A 24,816-nucleotide genomic window follows, 5' to 3' on the forward strand; every position below is an offset into this window, starting at 1 on the left:
GCCGATCTGGTTTTGTTGCCCAATCGTACAAATAACTTTACATACTATGTAAAAACACACTTTCCCATCAAAAACAGGAAAACGACGGAACAATATGACATGAACTTATCTTTTTTTCCTTCCTCAGGCGAACCGGACGCCCCAGGCAAGCCGGAGTTCAAGGACTGGAGCAAGGACCACGTGGACCTCAAATGGGAGAAGCCCGCCAGCGACGGCGGAGCCCCCATCACCGCCTACATCGTGGAGAAGAAGGACCGCGACAGCGGCAAGTGGGTTAAGGCTGCTGAGGTACGGAAATTATGGTTATATTGTATGATAATAAAAATTGCTCATTAACGCTTCTTACTTACTTACTCCTCTGGCGCAGCGACCCAAAGTGTGTCTTGGCCTCCAACACGACTGCTCGCCACTGATCCCGGTCCTGTGCCGTTTCTCGCCAGTTCTCAACCCGGAGCTCGCGCAGATCAGCGTCCACCACATCCGCCCATCGATACCTAGGTCGACCGACCGGGCGGCGTCTTATCGGTTTTCCCTCAAACGCTCTTTTCACCGCCCGATCACCTCCCATTCGCTCAAAATGGCCGAGCCACCGAAGCCTTCATTAACGCACGCCTGTATTAAATTAATTCTTAAGCTGCCTACGAAATAAACTACGTCTTGAAGTTTGGGTTGTAAAACCGAACTGATGCCAACAACTAAGTACGCAAATCGTCTGGTTTTATCTAAGACAGGACACTCTAGACTTTAGAGGAATCCGAAGAATGGTTTACCTTCGAATATATCTTTGTCTCAATTATGCCAAAGAGTTTTGCACTGGAGTTTTCATAATGATACAATATTTCTTAAAATAAACGGTGTAAGTTTTACAGAACTCAGTAAACTTTATTAACACAGTTCAGAAATTCTTAAATCCTTTGTGTTGTTGTAACTGTTTAATTGTAACTTTAAATTAAGTATCAAAAAATATAAGACCAACTGTTCCAACTGTCTGATTTTAACAAAATAATAAAGTTACAACTTCACTTGACTTAAAATTCCAACGCACAATCTTATTATAGCATCAAATTCAAGTTATTTCCGTGTGCAGGTCCCCGGCACCAAGTGCGAAGCTCGCGTGCCTGACCTGATCGAAGGCAAGACCTACCAGTTCCGCGTGAAGGCCGTCAACAAGGCTGGCCCTGGCAAGCCGTCCGCCGCCTCGGAGAACCTGCTGGCTAAGGACCGCTTTGGTATGTATACTTGTCATATATTTGCAGTACGGATTAGTAATACGCCGTGTTTTTATTGAATTCCGTTAACTTCGGGGTATGGTTAAGTACGTTTAAGAGAACTAAATGGCATAGTTAATTTTCGAAAAAATATTTTTTTTTTGTTTTTTGTTTTTTTGTTTTAATTTAAGTTTAAAAAGTAATTAAATGTAGCATATAGCGTTGTTGTAACACTGGCATTACATTTAACTCAACCAAACAATTGAAATCTATGACGTATCAATGTCATTTCGAACATCGATCGACCGAGATTGTACTTAAGTTTAGTAGCAATGTATGAACTCATTCTAAACACTAATCAATATGTAAACCGGCCCTAACGCAAGTGTACACACTTGTAGAGGCCTTATAGGAAATAAAAAAATATTGATTATCTTCGAAATGGACTTAATTAGACTATCGGTGTCTTTGAGAAAGTTACTTGATTTAAACTCAGGAATGCACCCTTGAAATTAACGGAAAAAAACACGGTGTATATGCACTGGCAATCCAGCTTTATTAGTAAATAGAAAAGGTGGCAAATTTGAAGCGGCGAACCTAGTAGATCGATCTTCCATACAAATTTGGCCAGAGTAGGTATTATGTGTAAGCACAGGTGTATTGTGTCTCGTTAGACTATAATAGACAGCTTGTGTTAATTGTATTTGAAATAAATTATTTCACACCACGCATGAAACAAAGCACCAGTGCGTTAATAGAGAAACCTAGACGGCAGTTACATATTTTAGACACAATTTCAATTTCTTAAATCGTATAGCACTGTAAAGAGTAGGTAACTTTACCATGACATCATTTGCTAGTGTTTCATAGTGGGACATCATTTTGACAGTTCGAAAAAAGGAATTGCCGCCCTAGCCAAGGTGACAATCGCTATCGCTTCGGCAACGAAACGCTTTGTGTCTCTCTATCACTCTTCCATATTTAGATTTAGATTTATTTATTTCATAATACAGATTACATTATAAATTGCAGGCATGTCAATCTACAAGAATTCATATTATGATCGTCAAAAACAAGGATATCACAACAATATAATCAAAAAATATCAAATTAAAAGTGGAATGATAAGATTTTAAAATAATGTCAAGATAGTATCTCCATGTGTGGTGGATCGTCAAAATCTATACATCATTCATAAATTCACTTACAGAATACAACGGTTTATCCAACAAAAAATCTCTTAATCGGCGTTTGAATGCTTGATCACACATCTTGATAATATTAGTGCGACAACGACAGTTGCGTTCGTTCGCTACGGAGCGTTAGTGAGTGGCATGTCGTCTACGGGGCCTGATTTAACTAGTAGTCAAATACCCTAATGTGTTTGTTGTGTTACAGCGCCGCCGAAGATTGACCGCACGAATATGCGCGACATTACCATCAAGGCTGGCCAGAACATCCGCCTGGACATCAAGGTCAGCGGTGAACCTCCACCAACCAAGACCTGGTACGTAATTTAATATCTTTTATCCTTATTTTGAAATATGAATAAGAATATCTAGAAGAATATCTAATAAAGAAGAAGAATTTAACCAAAAAGTACCTACGTAGGTTGATGTAGATCAATTTGTGTTCACTTTCTTCTAACTATAAGAAAGCATCGGTTTTTGGTTAGCTTACTGGAGTGGCTTAATCACCTTATCTCCTAGATTACCACTCGTTTCTTTCCCTCGCCAGAATAATATTTATTTTCAGAATTTCAATCCTATTTGTATATCATCCTCCCATCTGGCTGGAGGTCTGTGATCCTGAAAGCCTTATATGATTTGTTCTCTCAGGTTCCACAATAAGGAGCGCCTGGCCACCCGCGATGACCTCACCGTAGACGCTGAGGACTACAAGATCAAGCTTACAGTCATCTTGGCTGCTCGCAAACACAGCGGCACTTACGTACTGAAGGCAGAAAATAGCAGCGGCAAAGATGAAGCTACCATCCAAGTTAACGTACTGGACGTGCCGGCTAAGCCTGAGGGACCGCTCAAGGTAATTACGACTCTGCATGTAAGGGAATATGGTAGATTATGCAAACACAGCGGCACTTACGTACTGAAGGCCGAAAATAGCAGCGGCAAGGATGAAGCTACCATCCAAGTCAATGTTCTGGATGTGCCAGCTAAGCCTGTGGGACCGCTCAAGGTAATTACGACTTTAAATGTAAGGGAATAGGGTAGATAGTGAAAAAACAGCGGCACTTACGTACTGAAGGCCGAAAATAGCAGCGGCAAGGATGAAGCTACCATCCAAGTCAACGTTCTGGATGTGCCGGCTAAGCCTGAGGGACCGCTCAAGGTAATTACGACTCTAAATGTAAGGGAATAGGGTAGATAATGCAAACACAGCGGCACTTACGTACTAAAGGCCGAAAATAGCAGCGGCAAAGATGAAGCTACCATCCAAGTCAACGTACTGGACGTGCCGGCTAAGCCTGAGGGACCGCTCAAGGTAATTACGACTCTAAATATAAGGAATAGGGTAGATAGTGAAAAAACAGCGGCACTTACGTGCTGAGGGCCGAAAATAGCAGCGGCAAGGATGAAGCTACCATCCAAGTCAACATACTGGACGTGCCGGCTAAACCTGAGGGACCGCTCAAGGTAATTACGACTCTAAATAAAAGGTTATAAGGTATAAGATTAACATATTTATATGTGTTGTTGAAAATAGCAGTCAGCAAATTTTAGAATCAGCAGATGTTGAGAAAGGCTACAAAACATTTTCGAAAGTAACTCATTGTCTGAACTCAATGATATATTGTCGGCCTAAGTCGCAAACCTCGTAACTCCTCCGGGGGAGTTACAAAATTTGCGACTATATGTATTGTTGTCCAAGGTAGCAATTACTAATTTCCTTGAAATGGAGTTACGAGGTTTGCGACTTAGGCCGACGATATGTCTTAAATTATCATCGTAATTTGACAAGGAAAACTACCCCTAAATTCCATGCATCCAAAACTGAACCTTAAGTCCATTACTCAAACTTCACAATCCCACAGATCTCGGACGTCCACAAGGAGGGCTGCACGCTCAAATGGAACCCGCCGCTAGACGACGGTGGCGCCCCCATCGACCACTACCTCGTCGAGAAGATGGACACGGAGACTGGCAGATGGATGCCGGCTCTGAAGACTAAGGATCCTAAGGCAGAGATTGATAACTTAGTGCCTGGACAAGAGTACAAGTTTAGGGTGTCTGCGGTTAACAACGAGGGTGTATCGGAGCCGTTAGAAGCGGACCATGCTATCATTGCGAAGAATCCGTTCGGTGAGTATTATTTACTTACTTTTATACTTAAAGTAGGTGGACACAGATCGGATGGTTCAGGACGGACAAGTTCAGGGTTTCTGCGGTTAACAACGAGGGTGTATCGGAGCCAGAGTATTGCGAAGAATCCGTTCGGTGAGTAATTATTTACTAGCTTTACATTTGAGTAGCTTATAGTTCGTTTTTTTTAGCATTAGAAAGAACTCCGCAGTAGCAAGCGTGCAGTTTTTATCAGGCTCGTTAACTGTTAATAATTATTGAATTATCTAATGTAGCATGGTCAATACATATAATTTACTTCAAATTATTACCGCTAATAGTGCCAGATTTAGAACCACAAGCGAACTTCTGCGAAGTTCTTCCTAATGCTAAAAAAACGGACTATAACTTCAAACTCGGGTAAATCCATCTGTCAGATTATACGGTTTTGGTATTAAGAAAAGGTTGTAGGGTAGATATTTGCCGAGAGAGTCGAATGGATTTACCCCAGTTAGAAGCTAAGCGACACTCTTAAAACTTTAAACAAATCAAATAGTGACAAGCGAATTATAACTGACAATATATTGATACGCATTTCAAAATGATGGTTTTATGTAGGATGATATTGATTCTTATTTTTGTATATTTTACATATACCTTTTCAGTCCGCGCTTTATTTTTATTTCAGCATTGAATTACTATTTAATAAAACCGTTCTTTTTACAAGATTTGAATCAATACATCACTGAATATGACTATTCTATCGATATCGCAAAACACTTTCTATAACCCCCCAATATTGTAATTTCATTAGAGAACCTGATAAAATCCGCTCTCTAACCTGCTAAATGATCTTTAATTAGAGCATTCAACGAACACAGTACAAAAATCTTCTGAATCCTTTCCAGCAACTGCTCATAAAAAAACACTAATTACAAATTTTCATTACCTACAGACGAGCCCGGCAAACCCGGCACACCGGAAATTGTGGACTGGGACCGCGACCACGTGGACCTCAAATGGGAGAAGCCCATCAAAGATGGCGGCGCTCCCATCACCGGATACATTATTGAGAAGAGGGAGAAGGGATCGCCTAAATGGGTGAAGGCCTGCGAGGTAAGTTCAAAGGCACTTTATAGCGCTCCGTACCCAGATAAAGTTATCAGTAGTCACAGTTGTAAAACACAACGGGTTGCACTCCGGGAGTGCCAGCAGAAGTGAAAACTTAATGACATAGTGCAAAATGTCTGCAGCACTATTTATATTGAGGTTAACGCCATCTAGCGTTATTTCGTCGCATTACTTGAAACCCCTAAGCACATCACTGTTAGTACTCGAGTTATATTAGTACCAGTTAGAGGGACACTCACTAGATGGCATTTAAATCAATAAAGGAAAACTCAATGACATTGTAATGCGAGCAGGTCACGTGTCTGTCTTACTGTCACGTGACTCCTGTTACGAGTATAACATTTTTTCCCCAGCACAAAAAGTGCTTTATGCATAGCGCCGCTAAGGAAGTTTTCGCTTACAAAGTCCGCTAATAGAGTATTTGACTACTTGTCAAATCAGTTTCTTTTTTCTACCCCAAAACGATTTGCTACTATGGAATTTATATGAAATACTCGTCACGATCAAATTACCTACTCTTTATAGTTTTATACGGGTTTTAAAATATAAATTGTGGCTAAAATAACTGCTGTCTACGTTTCCCTATTAATCTTCTGGTGCTTTATTTCTTGCATGGTGTAAAGTAATTTATTTTAAATACAGTCAAATACCCTATTTGGAAAATTTCGATAAATTATTCGACTGCATTCAAAGTGGATTTTCGGATGGTGGCGTTACATTGAGTCCTTCATAGTATGCAAAGAATCACGACCCGGTCAAGGACCCAGTGTGTTTGCTTAATGATACATCCAACCGGCTGATTTATCCAACGTCATTAAAGCGCCTAGAAGTCATCAATAGACCCCGCTATCGGAGGTGCAAACTGGTAGCTGTCAATTTCTTAGGGATGGTTAAACACACAGACAAAACATCCTCTAGACTGAGCATAGTCGCGCTACCCCCGCTGCCACGCATACGGTAATTTTATTCCATGTTCGAGTCAAAAGTGTCTTTGTGTGACGTCCGTGAACTCGTTCGTCGTTTAAACGGACCAATCACGGCACGGGACTTCGCTCATCTCGTCCCGCGCACCCCCGCATTTTTGGCAGCATCGGTTGCATGAAATAGTTGTTCTAAACTCCGTCTAGAGGATTCCTAGTCTGTGGTTAAACATTATGGGTATAACTATCGACATACAGCTAGTATCTCAAAATAATGTTTACCCATCCCTAAGAACTTGACAGCTACCAATTTGGACCTCCGATAGCGGGGTCTAGTCATCAGAAATAAAATTGTGACTCCGTTGTTATTTTTGAGACTGACAACTTTTTTTAGGTCGACAGCTTATTCCATGTTTTTTTGTCAGGTCGGCCCCAACGACAACGAGAAGGCCACAGTGCCCAACCTGGACGAGGGTACAGAGTACGAGTTCAGGGTGAAGGCCGTGAACGAGGCCGGCCCCGGCGAGCCCAGTGACGCCAGCAAGAGCGTCGTCTGCAAGCCTAGGCGATGTAAGTATCCCTTTTTTGCTATTTCGGGGCTTCCATAATCGGCGTATTTCGGAGGGTCCGAGCAAACTGCCGAATCCGACACAAGAACAGCCGATTCAACGGAGCTACGTCGTTTTGTTGCAAATATAGTGTTTAGTTTTTATGAGTTTATAAAATACATATGTATGTTAGTCTGTAAGGTATTTGTAATATTGTTGCCTTACTTAAATTTTAAATAAAACAAATAAAATAAATAAATAATAAAAGTGGACAGTATGACCTCTCGGAAGTAAGTTAGATACAGCTATAGAATGAAACACACTTACGTTCTTTTGGCGCCTATGCAAAATTATAGGTACTGCAATCCGGCTAGCCTGGTAATGGCAGTAGTATGATGGCATAAGTGCAATCTGCATTGAAATCCTATCGTCCAATAACGATTCTAATATTTTTTTTTTATTACAGTGGCACCAAAGATCGACCGTCGCAACCTGCGCACGATCAAGGTTCACGAGGGCGAGCCCATCTCGCTCGACATCAAGGTCAGCGGTGAACCCGCGCCTGACGTCACATGGACACTGAACGGCAAGAGCGTACAGAGCGGCGGCGGTCTCAAATGTGAGTCTTACTGCGTTATAATAAGGTTGAGATTAGCTAGTAAAGTCCGCGAGGGCGAACCCATCTCGCTCGACATCAAGGTCAGCGGCGAGCCCGCGCCTGACGTCACATGGACACTAAACGGCACGAGCGTACAGAGCGGCGGCGGTCTCAAATGTGAGTCTTACTGCGTTATAATAAGGTTGAGATTAGATTGAGAAAGTCCGCGAGGGCGAGCCCATCTCGCTCGACGTCAAGGTCAGCGGCGAGCCCGCGCCTGACGTCACATGGGCACTGAACGGCAAGAACGTACAGAGCGGCGGCGGTCTCAAATGTGAGTCTTACTGCGTTATAATAAGGTTGAGATTAGCTAGACAAAGTCCGCGAGGGCGAGCCCATCTCGCTCGACATCAAGGTCAGCGGCGAGCCCGCACCTGACGTCACATGGACGCTGAACGGCAAGAGCGTACAGAGCGGCGGCGGTCTCAAATGTGAGTCTTACTGCGTTATAATAAGGTTGGGAGTAGCTTGACATCAGAGTTCACGAGGGCGAGCCCGTCTCGCTCGACATTAAGGTCAGCGGCGAGCCCGCACCTGTCGTCACGACGCTGAATGGCAAGAGCGTACAGAGCAGCGGGGATCTGAAATAATGTGAGTCTTAAAAGATTGCAATTAGGTCGAGATTAGCTTGATATCAAACTCGGCGAAAGAGAATTAGAGCTCTCCACTAGAGCGTCATCTCATGGGGTGGAGGCACGTCACCAACAACACAGGACTTTAATACCAACATCTTATGATGTCACTGAGTTAAAGTATTTAGATCAAAACTTGTCTTAATAAATTTTTACTTGTTCCGCAGTGATCGAGATCCCTTACATGACCAAGTATCAACACTCCAGCCCGAAACGCAAAGACTCAGGCACCTACAAGATCCAGGCCGTCAACAAGTACGGACAGGATACTGCAGAGCTTGAGATCATTGTTACTTGTAAGTATCGTTGTGGTCCTTTATCATTGCGCTTTTCCTGTTGTATCTTAAAAAGAGCTAAAAACCCGTTTGGAAATTTTATTTCAAAAATGGTCTTAGTTACTAATTTTCACAAATGTATATCTTATTACTGTTCGAGCGTTTTTTTTGATCTCCTAATCCAGAAAGGAAACGAGATGTTGTTGATATTAGATATCTTCCTCACGATTTTTTCCTTCATTGAACGACAACTATATTCATATGCTCAATGGTATCAGTTGCGACTGGAACCTAATACCTCTGGTTTAAGTGCCGCACGCCTTATTCCTTCTGTTTTCGCTTGATATTATAAAAATAGCATGCATAAAAAGCTAATTAATTTAATTTCGCTTTGCATGTTTAAGGTTTATTAATGTCTACAAGCACATGGCGGTCCTCAGTGGTCGTGGGAGTGTTCAGCGAGCGTTTCTAAAGTTCCACTCACAAAAACGTAGCTTTAGATTTCCTCTTTTGCCAAGCCTAATTTTTCCTAGAAATTCCATGTTTTTCTCCATCCTATTATGCAAATTCTTAAATAAAAACCTGGCTCAAATCTCTTTTACTGGATTATTAAGAACCTTTGAACACAATTTCAATAACACACATATAGGTACAGTCACCTGCAACAATATGCTACACAACAAAGGCCGCAAAAATATCTGACACGATATTATTTGTAGAGACATAAGAGCGTGTCACATATTTTTGCGGCCTTCGAAGAGTAACATATTATTGCAGGTGACTGTACACACACATATCATACCACATCATAATCATCCATGATACAGTCTTACATAAAAACTTATCGCACCTTCGTCGTAAAATCTGTTATTAATATGAATTACAAACAATTACGATGTTCACAGAATAATTTAAAATATCTCTTGTCCAAATTTCTTCTAACAATGAATTACGAATTATAAAAGCACGCCGTTTACCCTCTTATTTTTGAATAATATTCTCTTTGTTTACAAAACTCTAGGTATTCGTATATATCCTACCATTTTATTCATTAATAAAACATAAATAACCTCCCCACAGCCAAACCAGAGAAGCCCGAAGGCCCGCTGGAAGTGTCTGACATCCACAAAGACGGATGCACGCTCAAATGGAAGCGGCCCAAGGACGACGGCGGCGAGCCCATCGAGGCCTACCTGGTCGAGAAATACGACACCGAGACCGGATCCTGGGTGCCTGTGGGCAAGACCCTGGGCAACGTGCCCGAGATGGAGGTAAGAATAACTGGTTTATTATTTAACAATTGGACTAAGATCACATCACTAACATACATCTGAATTCTTGTCCTCGTTTTAGCTTCCTGATTGCCCGGTTGAAACTGGAATCCAGTAATATACATGTATAATCCTAGGAATTGACACAAACACTGTTTTTTTACTAGAACCTGCAATTTCACGTACCTTTAGACCCTGTGTGAACAAAATAGGACATGTTAGGGTTAGTCAGATTTCCTCAGGTTGTTTTCCTTCACAGAAAACAATTAATTTAATGATGAGATTAGGTGTCTTTGCCCTGTTCTACAATTTTACGAGTGTCCTTCTATTATTATGTAGGAATTGATCTACAAACGTGTTGTTTTCTCAGGTTGATGGTTTGATCCCTGGACACGAGTACAAGTTCCGCGTGAAGGCGATCAACAAGGAGGGAGAGTCCGAGCCTCTCGAGACGTTCGGCGCCATCGTCGCCAAGGACCCCTTCAGTAAGTATACTAAAGCTACTACAGAAAAGAAAACCATTTCACTAGCTTTAAAAGAAAACCAATTTAGTAGTTTTTTATAAATCGAAACGGTTTACCATGCAGTGTATGACAAACAGCTGGTGACGAATGGTGGTAATACTACTAGGTTGTAGTAAAAAACTGCATGCGTTACTATATACAAATGTATGTACAAATGTTGTGGTAATGGAGAAATAACATAGATAAATATTTGTACGGGTGTCCTTTCACGGTCGCCATGTAAGGAGGCAATGTGAGTGATCAAATAAAAACAATAGAATAACGAATAAAATGTTAATTTATTCGTCTGAGACGCACTGGTCTGGGAGTAATGGGGCTCACATTGGTTTTAGACATTTGTCAGAAATCTATTAATAACATTTTTAGCCCACGAAAGTTACTATTTTTCAACTTCGAGCGCGATCATCGCATTTTGTTCCACTAACACTTCGCTCAATTAATTTCTACCCTTCCAGCCGTGCCCGACGCCCCAACCGCGCCCGTCCCCGACGACTGGTCGGCGACGCACGTGGACCTCAAATGGGAGGCGCCCCTGTCCGACGGAGGCTCTCCGATCATCGGATACATTATCGAGAAGAAGGACAAGTACAGCCCGTTATGGGAGAAGGCGGTGGAAACGCATACGCCTACGCCATCTGCTACTGTCAATGGGTAAGTATCTGTGTTTTAGCTTTAGTGTCAGTTGCACCACCCGCACTTGACAGACTGATCAACGTCACCCGGCGCGCCGCGGCGGTTTACTATGAAACTTTCCATACAGACAAATTTTGCGAAGTCTTTAACGATAATAAACAGTTTGGTGCAACCGACCCTTAGTTTCTCACCACAATGTGATTTACAGAGCCCGAAATTTTCGCGGCAAAACAAAAGACTGTCGCAATCTAGCTAGTGTTAGAAAAATTTTTTTTAGGGTCTTCATTCATCATTTATCGACCGGGCTCTGGTGATTTAATAGGCCTTAATGAGGTCATCTAACCACATAGTCGGGGGTCATCCCGCAGTGTTTTCCTACCCGTGGTCACCAATAGGACTTAATGCCTTCACTCTGACCAATCAACTGCCATTCGGCCTGGTATTTAGGACTTTCTTGCCTTGCCTTGCCTATGCCTTGTCCCGTATACGTCCCACACAATTTGGACTATAATTTTTACAATTTCAATTTTATTAATTCAGTTGGAAAGTTTTGACAAAGGCATGCGAAGGGTTGACGTTGTGCCATTTTAGCATTTGATGATGTTCATGTACACGCTCACTTGTTTGTAACTTGGACCTACAGTCGCCGTCAGATATAACTGAGCGGTCAAGGCGCTCACAAATATCTATACACGCTTCTATTGTCAAGGCGTTAGAGTGCGTGTTCAGATATTGTGAACACCTCGGCCGCTCCGATATATCTGATGGCGACTGTACAACAGGGAGTTCCCGTGCATACTCAGTTCGCTAAATTTACGATTAATACTGGCGTTACCTTTTTTTTACTAGAAGACAGATCTTCTAACTACGCGTCATTTACATGTTCTCTTTTTCACAGCTTGATCGAAGGCAACGAATACCAGTTCCGCGTGATCGCCATCAACAAGGCCGGCCAGAGCAAACCGTCCGAAGCGAGCAAGAACTTCATCGCCAAGCCCCGCTTCCTGGCTCCGAAGATCGACAGGAGACACCTCAGGGATGTCACCATCTCTGCTGGATCAACGCTGAAACTGGAGGCTGTGATCACTGGCGAGCCGCCACCAGCGGTTGAATGGAGGTAAGTTCTAGAATACTCTACCAGATAGCAGGTGGCTAAGCCCCGCTTCCTGGCTGCGAAGATCGACAGAAGACACCTCAGGGATGTCACCATCTCTGCTGGATCAACGCTGAAACTGGAGGCTGTGATCACTGGCGAGCCGCCACCAGCGGTTGAATGGAGGTAAGTTCTAGAATACTCTAGCAGATAGCCAAGCCCCGCTTTCTGGCTCCGAAGATCGACAGGAGACACCTCAGGGATGTCACCATCTCTGCTCGCTCCACGCTGAAGCTGGAGGCTGTGGTCACTGGCGAGCCGCCACCAGCGGTTGAATGGAGGTAACTACAACAATTACATTAACATCTGATGTGGACGCGGCCATTTCTTTCGCGAAATTTTAGTGGGCTCATGATAAAAGTTGTTAATCCAATACATATTCACCTGGAAAATAGATTATAGATCTTTAGCTTCAGATCAAGTAATCTAGAGTGAAATATGATCAGATAAGATAGTGGACTTAATTTCTGGTATACTTAGATTTTAAAGCCAGAACAAGAAAATCTCTAGATGACTTGTAGGTACATATTTTACTTCTCCCGCTAAAAAGCCTCCTTTTGCCTCAGGTCACAGAACATGCCACTCCGCCCATCCAAGGCGGTGACCATCGACAGCCCAGACTACTTCACCAAGCTGATCATCCGTCCCGTCCGTCGCGACGATTCCGGCGAATACACCGTCACGGCCGTCAATAGCAGCGGCAAGGACACCGTCACGATCAACGTGCTCGTCACGGACAAGCCGAAGAAGCCCGAGGGACCGCTACAGGTAACCATATAGCTGCAAGCACTGTAGATACAATCCTACTGGCTGCGCCAGTATAAAGAACCAGGCACTTACCCGTTCCGTCCGTTGAGTCGATTCCCTCGAATACACCGTCACGGCCGTCAACAGCAGCGGCAAGGATACCGTCACTATCAACGTGCTCTTTACGGACAAGCCGAAAAAGCCAGAGGGACCGCTACAGGTAACCATATAGCTGCAAACACTGTAAATGCAATCCTTACTGACTGCGCCAGTATGAAAAATTGTATGCTAGACATTATGTGAGAAGTTTACAGCTGACACTTGTTATATCAGTAGTGGCATCATATAGCATTTTTCTTCTATTTTTTTACTATACTAAGTTTTAAAATTGGGTAGTCATTTTACGGTCAGGGTGGATAAAGAAAGTGATTTCTTTCTCAATTAAAAAAAACTCAATATTTTCTAACCCAACTATGTTTACTTCCAGATCTCAGACGTGCACAAGGATGGTGCCACGCTCAAATGGAAGAGGCCGAAGGACGACGGTGGCGCCCCCATCGAGTACTACCAGGTGGACAAACTGGACACCGAGACCGGGGTCTGGGTGCCCTGCGCCCGCTCCAACGAGCCGAGTGAGTACCCCCTTTCCTTATGAATATTTGAACCCACAAGATACATTTAACTATGAATTTTAAATCATTTACTAAGAGTTCAATTTCCTTTGTTCGAAATTTTAAGACACGATGTAAAACAGTTACCTTATTTTGATATTAATGGTACAAATTAGCCTGCTGGCACTAGACATAGTAGAACATCTGCTTCAAAAGATAGTTTGATTGGTCCAAACCATTAGCGTTGGCGCTTGTTTTTGCAGAGAGATCAACTAACCCCCTTATTCATAAACGCACTACAAACCTTAATTAGCTAATAATCGTTTGTCCTTATCTGTCATTTTGACTTATGTATTTGTAAGACAGGGATAATACATAATTTAACGAAATCAGTCCCGTAAAAGTTTTATGAATAAGGGGGGTAATTTTCCACCTCGGAGGCTAATACAGACCTTCCTGCATTTAACTGTAAGCTAATTTACTCACATATTTTTAGTCACTATCAGGTCTCCATTTCCCGCATTTCTAAATACTTTCTGCAACTTATACAGCGAGTAATGTTTATTTTGTGATTTCAGAGTGCGACGTTACTGGCCTGACTCCTGGCAAGGAGTACAGGTTCAGAGTGTCTGCCGTGAACTCGGAGGGTGAATCTGAACCACTCACATCAGAACAGAGCATCGTCGCCAAGAATCCGTTCGACGAACCTGGTCAGTACCATGTAACATCTCTAAATAATAAAGAAAATTATCTAGGGAACACCCTACTAAAGAGCTTACATATTTTATTAAAATGCTTTGCACCAAATCAGAGTTTAAATCGTTTTGTAACTTATATGTTTCGATCGTATTGTACGGATTCATATGCGTATGACGCAATTTAACTCTTTATCTTTTCCAAACGTCGTCTTGACGAGTTAAGTAGCGTTTTTGACTACTTTATACTCTATCAAATGCATACAATCTTATAGTAACAATCAGTAACATTCATCAGATTAAAAGCAACCCCGTTCATATATTATTTCGGTTAAATTATAGATACCTATTACACACGGTTGCTGCGTCGCCAGTTACTTTTTTTTACTTGGCTGGACACTACCGCGTGTTTAGATCGATAATTTACCACAATCATCTAAAATACAATCCAAAACTCGTCAATCATTAACCTTTTGAACTCCAAACGGCGCATCCATTTGTCGTGCCACTGACGCCACGGGATTAAATTTAGTTTTGTGAATACATAATGCCAAAAGTGGGGTGTTTTTCAGTAGATTTTCATCAAAAACCGATCGACGTCAAATGCCGTCTTTGGCGTCACGATTTTGCGTTGGCGTCAATTGCCGTCTGTGCCGATCAAAAGGTTAACTGCTTACGATAAAATACGTTTATATTTATTTATTTATCGTATGGCAATATGTACACACACTTATTAAATTTAGACTTAAGATCAAAATTTACAATTCCGCAGATACAAACTCGCGTTTATTGTAAGGTTTTTAAAATCCGCCGTCGTTTATGAATCACGTTTTGTGACATCCGGTTATCAGCAACTGATGATCAATGCTCTGACTGTTTATGAATACGGCTGTTAATATTTTAAACCAGGTGCGCCCGGCACGCCGAGCGTGACGGACTGGGACAAGGACCACGTGGACCTGAAGTGGACGCCGCCGCGCGAGGACGGCGGAGCCCCCATCGAGGGGTACATCGTCGAGAAGAAGGATAAGTTCGGCAACTGGGAGAAGGCTCTAGAAGTCCCCGCGAGCCAGACCAACTGCACCGTGCCCGATCTGGTGGAGGGACAGACTTACGAGTTCAGGTGAGAGACTGTCCCCCTTCTTTTTCGCGATTATCCTCGGCTACTACTTCGGGACTACCATACATTTTATTTAATTATTTATTTATTGATGAAAATGTTTACATGACATTATTACAGCATTCGTTTATGCGTCACGAAACTTAGACTAAAATCAATAACAATATTACTTATAACAGCAACAATTATAACTACAATAACACATTGCATTAGCATAGACAAATTATATTGGAACAGTTGAGCACCTAGCATCCATCGCCTCACAGAATCTCAAGCATTCTCTATAGACTGCCGTCCATCGCCAAGCAAATAGATCGCACTCAGGTGTCGATGCCAGGAGCGCATTGAGCAGTGAAACGGCGCGGGGCAGCGGCGAGTTCCTGCGCGATACGGTTTTAGAAAGGCATTATTTATTTAACGGAAGCGATTGCCTTTTACTAACCTAACCAGATGAAGAAAACCTTTGCGAAAGTATCTTCTTCTTCTTCAAGTGCCATCTCCGTCCAGGAGGTCGGCGACCATATGTCTATATGTCTCTCTATGTTCAGTCATGCGAATTAGTCCATCTATGCTCTTCACTTTTAACCAGTCTCTTATATTTTCAGTCCATGATGTGTGAAAGTATAGTCCGTTCGATATATTTGACAGTAAAGTTTTTTTTGACCTAAAGATCGTAGTAAGGCAAGGTTAAGAAAGTAAGTGCCAAAGGTCAACCTAGAGGGGAAAATAAGCTTGTGTGGTGTTAGTTCGATTTCTTTTTGCTTACACAAGTTTCTAGAAACTACATACGGATTTGAAAGGGCTCTTGGAGACTATCATCATCATCATCATCTCAGCCATAAGACGTCCACTGCTGAACATAGGCCTCCCCCTTATGGGGGGTGAATGTCATGATCGCCACGCTTGGCAGGCGGGTTGGCGATCGCAGTCGAGTACACCGAATTTGAGGGACGCTGCTGCCCATCCACCGGTGGTCTTGGAGACTATATTAGTTTATTAATATTTCCTTTTTATGTGTCAGGGTTCGCGCCGTGAACAAGGCCGGGCCGGGCGAGCCGAGCGACAGCACGCACCCCATCGTGGCCAAGCCCAGGAACCTGGCGCCCAAGATCGACCGCACCAACCTCATCGATATCAAGATCAAGGTCGGCACCAAGTTCGGCTTCGATGTCAAGGTCAGTTCACATTCAAATAAATAATAGTAAAAATGAATGAAAATAGTAGAAATAAATACTCCCACACATTAAGTGTCAGAGAACTTGTAAAACTTCCATCAGAGAAGAGTAGAGAAAACTTCCAAAAACAACCATTGGCATGTAAAGGGATTTTACACTCTATGGTCATCATTTTTAGTGTCACAATTCCGTAGCAAAATTATATGATAAAGCACTTATGAAATTACAAATAAACTTTACTTTCGAACTTTGTCGTTATCGCTAAACTGCATCGATTTTGTTTAATTACTGTTGTAATATCAAATTCCAACAATAATTTAAAACTTAATAGGGTAAAACTACGATTGCTTCGTCGTCGTAAATTTAAGAGTTAGACTCTTGTCGGTGTAGCTCTCTCTCCATTTGATTCTATCCAGGGCCGCCTCCACGATTGCTTAAACACTTAATATTTTCCTTCACAGGTTTCGGGTGAACCAATGCCGGAAACTAAATGGTTCCTCGCCAAGAAGGAGGTCAAGTCCTCTGGCGACATGAAAGTGCAGCATTCGGACTACAACACCAAGCTCAACTGCAAGGCGGCCACGCGCGCTGATAGCGGCCGCTACACCATCACTGCTGAGAACGCCAATGGCAAGGATGTGGCCGAGGTGGAGGTTATAGTGCTGGCTGCGCCTAGCCCGCCTAATGGCCCGCTTAAGGTAAGATATACCACCTTTTTATAAGTCACATTACTACAGCGTGTTTTTAAGATTGATTTTATATACAGATCACTCTCATTTCAATGTTTTATCTCAACCATTTTTGAGTTGCAACCCTTTAAAGTTTTAAGTTTACACGGGTGTATTTGATTAATTAACCATTATCTGACCAAATATCAGTCACACACATGTAAAAGAAGTGTTGTTCGGCAGCTTAAAAACTAGATGTATAAACATCATTCCTAAATGCCACAGAAAAGCTTCCACAAGTAGTTCAAAATGAATTAAAGAAAACAAAATCATCTTGAGTCGGTGCTGAAAGAGAAGAATCGTGAAATGTAAGGGAACCCATACATTCTACAACTCTTCTCTTTCCGCACAGACTATCGGATTGTTCATTGTATTTTGAATCTTTATTTTAAACTTCTAAATTGCTTTTGCCTTGGCATATTTTGTTGTGAAGGCGGCTAGAATATATAATTGTTTTGTTTATTGTGCGTCCCAATGTTTTACAACTTATCATATTCCAGGTATCGGACGTCCACGCCAACGGCGCCAAGCTCTCCTGGCTGCCGCCCTCTGACGACGGCGGTCAGCCCGTCGACAAATACATCGTCGAGCGCATGGACGAGGCCACGGGCCGCTGGGTCACCGCCGGCGAGACCGACGGACCGAAGACCAGCCTGGCTGTCGACGGGTTACAGCCCGGACATAAGTACAAGTTCAGAGTCCGCGCTGTTAACAGGTTAGTATCGATATTAGTAGTTTAAACTTATAGACAAATACATCGTCGAGCGCATGGACGAGGCCACGGGCGGCTGGGTCACCGCCGGCGAGACCGACGGACCGAAGACCAGCCTGGCTGTCGACGGGTTACAGCCCGGACATAAGTACAAATTCATAGTCCGCGCTGTTAACAGGTTAGTATTGATATTAGTAGTTTAAACTTATAGACAAATACGTCGCCGAACGTATGGACGGAGCCACCGTTGGGCTACCGAAATCGGAAACCAGGAACATATTATAAAGTTACAGTTATAGTTCGTTTTTTTTAGCATTAGAAAGAACTTGCAAGAAGGTATTAAGCTATCTTGACATGTCTTTTAATTGAAAAACGCTTTTTAAAATTCAAAAACTATTACTTATCAAAGCAGAATAATATACATAAATGATCGTATTAGATTCATAATTGTTACATATTTGCCGTAACTTATTTTTAAAATGTGGTTTTCTATTAAAAGACACATCAAGATTGTTTACCTAATATCTAATGCTAAAAAAAACGAACTATAGTTAAATCAAATATTAAAAAAATAATTACAATGTTTTAGTTGTTTACTATATTAAAAAGCACCCTTATATTCTTCCAGGCAAGGCAAATCCGAGCCTCTCACCACCCCGCACGCTACCGAGGCCAAGAACCCCTACGACCTCGCCGGCAAGCCCGGCACGCCCGTCATCAAGGACTTCGATCGCGACTGGGTCGAGCTCCAATGGGCGAGGCCGGAGACCGACGGAGGCGCACCCATTACTGGATACGTTATTGAGAAGAAGGACCGCTTCTCACCAGATTGGGAGGAGTGTGCTAACGTAAGTTGTCTATACCGTTTTCAGTTTACCACACCGATAGAATTTGTCTCAGTTTTCTCCCTATTTAATGAAAATTTCTGTAATACAAACTGTCTCCTCAACTAATCTCTAACTCTATACAACACAAATTGCCCAACAAAGTGAAAGTTGCAATAAGTTTGCATGAATTTGGAAAGTTCTCTGATTTTTTTTATAAATGTTTACAGGAATAAAAGAAAATCTTTGATAGGTTCCCAATTTTTTTTTTGAGATATTTCTTATAGAAAATATCGCATTTTTGAAACACCCATCATATATTATACTCGGTAGATACGAGTAGATCTTTCCCTCGAGTTGTATAACGAATCTTTTCTCATTTCCCACAGATCGAGGGCGACGTAACAACTGGCAAGGTGCCAGACCTGATCGAGGGTAACACGTACGAGTTCCGCGTCCGCGCCGTCAACAAGGCCGGCCCCGGAGAGCCCTCCGACAGCACCAAGCCGCACCTCGCGAGGCCGAAGAACCTCGCACCTAAGATCGACAGGAACTTCATGTTTGATATCAAGGTAAGGAACGCTGCAATACCGGTATACCGTGGATGATTTAGTCGGTAGTGCTGGCACTTGCCTGCTAGTACAACATAATCGTGCTTTTAAAACATGCAAACCAGGTACTGAGAATACACATAGTCCCCATGGCATACTTTCCGGGACAAAATGTACATTTACAATTTAACAAATCCTGACTTTCAAACCATCCGTTTTAGACATATAGGTATGGGATCATTATTCGTGCGCAATAATATATAAACAGCCTACCAACACAAACGCATACATCGTTTTCGTTTCATCACTGGTGAAAGCCACAATACCACTATCTTTGCATTTTCGTGAACTTCCGTTTTGACCACTTCCAAATCATTGGGTAAATTCACTCAGAACCTTGATTTTAGCTTGATCAATGCGACACTATTATGATCTTTTATTTTACATCAAGTTTAACCCAGATACCAGTAACTCTTTCCACCGTTTTCTTAGATGAAGTTGTCAGAATGTCGTCTTACTTTTATTAACTTGTTTCCAGGTCAAGGCCGGCAAGAACTTCGAGCTGGATGTGCCCGTCGCGGGCGAACCGACCCCGACCAAGGAATGGTTCCACGGCGAGAACATGGTCCTCAACACCGACCGCGTCAAGATCATCAACGACGACCACTCCACCAAGTTCAAGGTCGTTGACGCCAAGCGCGCCGACAGCGGCTCTTACACTCTCAAGGCTAAGAATCACAACGGAACCGACACGGCCACTATCAAGGTCACCGTACTCGACGTACCGACACCACCTGAAGGACCGCTCCGCGCTGATGACATCACCAAGTCTGGTTGCTCGCTGAAATGGCGCCCGCCGAGGGATGATGGCGGAAGTGAGATCACTCACTACGTCGTCGAAAAGATGGACCAGGAGAACATGAGGTGGATCCCGGCCGGAGAGGTCTCCTCTTGCAACATCCGCATCGACCATCTCATCGAAGGTCACGATTACAACTTCAGAGTGCGCGCTGTTAACAAGCAAGGAGAGTCCCAGCCGTTGGTCGGCTCTGAACCTATCACGGCCAAGGACCCTTACGGAACGCCAGACAAACCTGGTACTCCAGTTGTCAAGGACTGGGACAAGGACCATATGGATCTGGAATGGGTGCCGCCAAAGAAGGATGGTGGATCCCCGATTACTGGATACATTATCGAGGCGAAGAAACGCTACGGACCTTGGGAACTCGCTGCCACTGTCCCTGGAAACAAGACGACCGCTACTATCCCTAATTTGTCAGAGGGCGAGGAGTATGAATTCAGGGTCATCGCAGTCAACAAGGCTGGCAATGGAGAGCCTAGCGATGCTTCCACACCACAAGTCGCCAAGGCCCGCTTCTGCGCACCGCACTTCGACAAAACTCTGCTCGCGGACAAGACGGTCAAGGCCGGACAGAGGATCCAATACGAGATCCCCATCGAAGCGGCCCCGAAACCGACAGTCGAATGGCAGATCAACGGCAAGGTCGTACATCCGAACGACCATATCGATATCCAGGTTCTGCACAACAGGGTCATATTAGACATTCCATTCTCTGTCCGCGCTGACGGAGGCGTTTACAAGCTGACCCTCAAGAACGACTTGGGCGTGTGCTCCGCGACCGCTCAGGTCACCGTACTTGACAAACCAGCGAGACCAGAGAAGCCATTGGTCGTCTCTGATGTTACCAAGGACTCATGCTCACTATCCTGGAAGGTACCCCTCGACGATGGCGGATCACCGATCCTGCATTACGTTATTGAGAAGATGGACCTGACCCGTGGCACTTGGTCCGATGCCGGTATGAGCACATACCTATCTCACCAAGTCACCAGGCTTATCCACATGAAGGAATATCTGTTCAGAGTGAGCGCAGTCAATGCTATTGGACAGTCTGAGCCTTTAGAGCTGGACCGCGCTATCACGGCTAAGAACGAATTCGACGAACCAACTGCACCAGGCAAGCCTGAAGCTACCGACTGGAGCAAGAATCATGTGGACCTCCAATGGACCACACCGAAATCTGACGGTGGTTCGCCTATCACTGGCTACATCATCCAGAAGAAAGAAAAGGGCAGCCCCTACTGGGTGAACGCTGCTCACGTTCCTTCGAACAAGAACAAAGCCACAGTCCCTGATCTTACTGAGGGACAGGAATATGAATTCAGGGTCATCGCCGTGAACAAGGCCGGACAGTCCGAGCCTTCTGAACCTTCGGACATCATCACAGCGAAGGACAGATTCGTGGCGCCTAAGATCCTCACGCCGCTTAAAGAGATTAGAATCAAGGCTGGACTCATCTTCCATCTGGACGTTGACTTCATTGGAGAACCTATTCCTGAAGTCACATGGACTTGCAACAGCAAACCGGTGCTTACCAACGAAAGGACCACTGTCACATCTGTCGGTCACCATACTATTATTCACACAGTGAACTGCAAGCGTTCCGATGCAGGCAAATATCATCTGTCGCTGAAGAACGACTCAGGATCTGACGAGGGAAGCTTCGAGCTCATCGTCCTGGATGTCCCCGGACCGCCGCAAGCGCCTTTCGAGTACGAAGAGATCACGGCTCAGTCCGTCACTCTATCATGGAAACCACCCAAGGACAACGGTGGCAGCGAGCTCACTGCCTACGTTATTGAGAAACGTGACTTGACTCATGGAGGCGGCTGGGTACCAGCTGTCACTTACATCAATCCTAAGCTCAACCACGCCACAGTACCGCGTCTGGCTGAAGGCACCAAGTACGAGTTCAGAGTGTTCGCCGAGAATTTGCAAGGCCGCTCTGAGCCACTTACCACCGATAGAGCAGTTGTCGCTAAGAACCAGTACACTGTTCCTGGCAAGCCCGGCAAGCCAGAACTCGTGTCTGCGGACAAGGATCACATCAAGGTCAGGTGGACACCACCTATCTCCAACGGAGGGTCCAACATTATCGGCTACGACGTCGAGAGGAGAGACAAGGCTACTGGCCGCTGGATCAAACTGAACAAAGATCCAGTCAGGGGCAGCGAATATGAAGACGACAGGGTACAGGAAGGCCACCAGTACGAATACAGGGTGTCCGCAGTGAACGCTGCCGGACCAGGCCAGCCGTCCGACCCGTCCAACATGTTCATCGCTAAACCAATGAAGGAGAAGCCCAAACTATACCTGGATCACCTCATTGGACGCAGGATCAAGGTGCGCGCCGGAGAACCTATCAATATAAACATTCCAATCACCGGCGCGCCCACACCGGACATCACCTGGACCAAGGGCGCCATCTCTCTGCTGCCCTCGCTTAGACTGTCCACGGAAACCAAGAACGATGAGGCCAAGCTCAACATTGAGAAGTCCACCAGAGACGACGCTGGAAAATACACTATCACGGCGTCCAACGCTCATGGAAAAGACTCGGCCGATATCGAAGTCATTGTTGTTGACAAGCCTGGTATTCCTAAAGGACCTCTCCTTACAACACCGATCACACACGACACGATCAGTCTACAATGGCAGCCGCCCACCGACGACGGCGGCAGCGAGATCACCGGCTACGTGGTCGAGGTCGCGGAGTACGGCGTCAACGACTGGCGAACGGTCGCCGGCTTCTGCCCGAAATGCTCCTTCGCCGTCAAGAATCTTACCGAAGGCAAGAAATACGTGTTCAGGGTACGCGCTGAGAACCTCTACGGAGTATCAGACCCGTTGGAGTCCAAGCCTACGGTTGCCAAGTCGCCATTCGACCCGCCAGATGCGCCAGAAACGCCAAGGATTACCGGATACAGCGCGAACAGCTGCTCTCTCGAATGGGAACCGCCCGCAAACTGCGGTGGCAAACCCATCACCGGATACTACGTCGAGAAACGCGAGCGCGGCGGCGAATGGATCAAGGTTAACAACTACCCGACACCGAACACCTGCTACACCGTCTCTGACCTTCGCGAGGGCAACCGCTACGAGTTCAGAGTCAGCGCCGTCAACGAGGCCGGACCTGGCAAACCTAGCAAGCCTACCGAGCCCATCACAGCGCAGACGCAACGACTTAAGCCTAGCGCGCCTGAAGCGCCTAAACCAGACAGAATTACTAAGGATTCAGTTACATTGTCTTGGAGGCCGCCGAAGAGCGATGGTGGCTCGAAGATTAAGGGCTACATCATCCAACAGAAGGGCAAGGGCGACAAAGACTGGAAGGACGTCAATGACGTGCCTATCCCAAGCCTCGTCCACACTGTTCCTAAACTTAAGGAAGGTGAGGACTACCAGTTCAGGGTCATCGCTGTCAATGACGTCGGTCGCTCTGACCCAAGCAAGCCTACAGGCGACATCACCATCGCCGAACAGCCTAACAAACCCTGCATGGATCTTGGAGGAGTCAGGGACATCACTGTACGTGCTGGAGAGGACTTCTCTATCCACGTGCCTTACACTGGCTTCCCGCAACCGACCGCATCCTGGTTCATGGAAGACAACCTCCTCGACGTTGAGGGAGATTCTAGGATCTTCCAGAAGATCACGCCAGAATCGGCATCGCTTGTCGTCAAGAACGCCAAGAGGTCCGACGGCGGACAATACAGACTGCAACTGCGCAATCCGTCCGGATACGACACGGCCACGATCAACGTGCGTGTCCTCGACAGACCTGGCAAACCAGAGAACCTGCGCGCTGACGAATTCGAAGGCGAAGCTCTCACGTTATACTGGAACCCGCCGAAGGACAACGGCGGCGGCGAGATCACCAACTACGTTGTCGAGAAACGCGAGGCTAGATCCGCCAACTGGACGAAGGTTTCCGGCTACGTCACCACTCCATTCTTCCGCGTGAAGAACTTGAACGTCGGCAGAGAATACGAGTTCAGGGTTATGGCTGAGAACCAATACGGGCAATCCGACCCGGCTCAAACAACTGAGCCTATCAAGGCCAGACATCCGTTCGATCCACCAGCCGCGCCTGGAGCACCAAAATCAGTCGAAACCACGGAGAGTTCCATCACGATCACCTGGACCAAGCCTCGTCACGACGGCGGCTCACCCATTACTGGTTATGTCGTAGAGAAGCGACTGATAACCGAAGACAAATGGACTAAAGCCTCGCACGCGCACGTGCCCGACACGACTCTTAAAGTGACTGGTTTGATCGAGAACCAGCAGTATGAGTTCAGGGTGGCGGCGATCAACGCGGCCGGCCAAGGGCCGTACTCGCAGAGCTCGGACGCTATCCGCGCGTGCGCGCCGCCCAACTCGCCGAAGATCACGAGCGACCTCAGCCTCAGGGACATCACCGTTATTGCTGGAGAGGAGATCAAGATTACTGTTCCTTTCACTGGCAACCCGAGGCCGAAGGTGAGTGTGATCTTTACTGTTTTACATAGGGTATTTCCTCTAGGGTCTCACGGTCCT

General features: G+C 44.9%; 1 protein-coding gene across 1 annotated transcript in view; it reads left to right on the plus strand.

The window, feature by feature from the left end:
* Positions 1-24,816, plus strand: part of LOC134675453 (twitchin) — a 173,758-nt gene that overhangs the window by 105,323 nt on the left and 43,619 nt on the right. Inside the window, 23 exon segments of the mRNA XM_063533722.1 lie at positions 128-288; positions 1,088-1,229; positions 2,607-2,715; positions 3,047-3,251; positions 4,261-4,528; positions 5,463-5,623; positions 6,984-7,128; positions 7,573-7,725; positions 8,564-8,692; positions 9,752-9,942; positions 10,313-10,427; positions 10,922-11,117; positions 11,998-12,216; positions 12,819-13,020; positions 13,487-13,631; positions 14,189-14,320; positions 15,215-15,428; positions 16,447-16,600; positions 17,062-17,298; positions 17,829-18,043; positions 18,669-18,888; positions 19,254-19,436; positions 19,954-24,759. Coding sequence (XP_063389792.1) covers positions 128-288; positions 1,088-1,229; positions 2,607-2,715; positions 3,047-3,251; positions 4,261-4,528; positions 5,463-5,623; positions 6,984-7,128; positions 7,573-7,725; positions 8,564-8,692; positions 9,752-9,942; positions 10,313-10,427; positions 10,922-11,117; positions 11,998-12,216; positions 12,819-13,020; positions 13,487-13,631; positions 14,189-14,320; positions 15,215-15,428; positions 16,447-16,600; positions 17,062-17,298; positions 17,829-18,043; positions 18,669-18,888; positions 19,254-19,436; positions 19,954-24,759 — 8,702 coding nt within the window.

The sequence above is a fragment of the Cydia fagiglandana genome, chromosome 22 (assembly GCF_963556715.1).
Source record: "Cydia fagiglandana chromosome 22, ilCydFagi1.1, whole genome shotgun sequence".
In the NCBI taxonomy this organism is placed as follows: domain Eukaryota; kingdom Metazoa; phylum Arthropoda; class Insecta; order Lepidoptera; family Tortricidae; genus Cydia; species Cydia fagiglandana.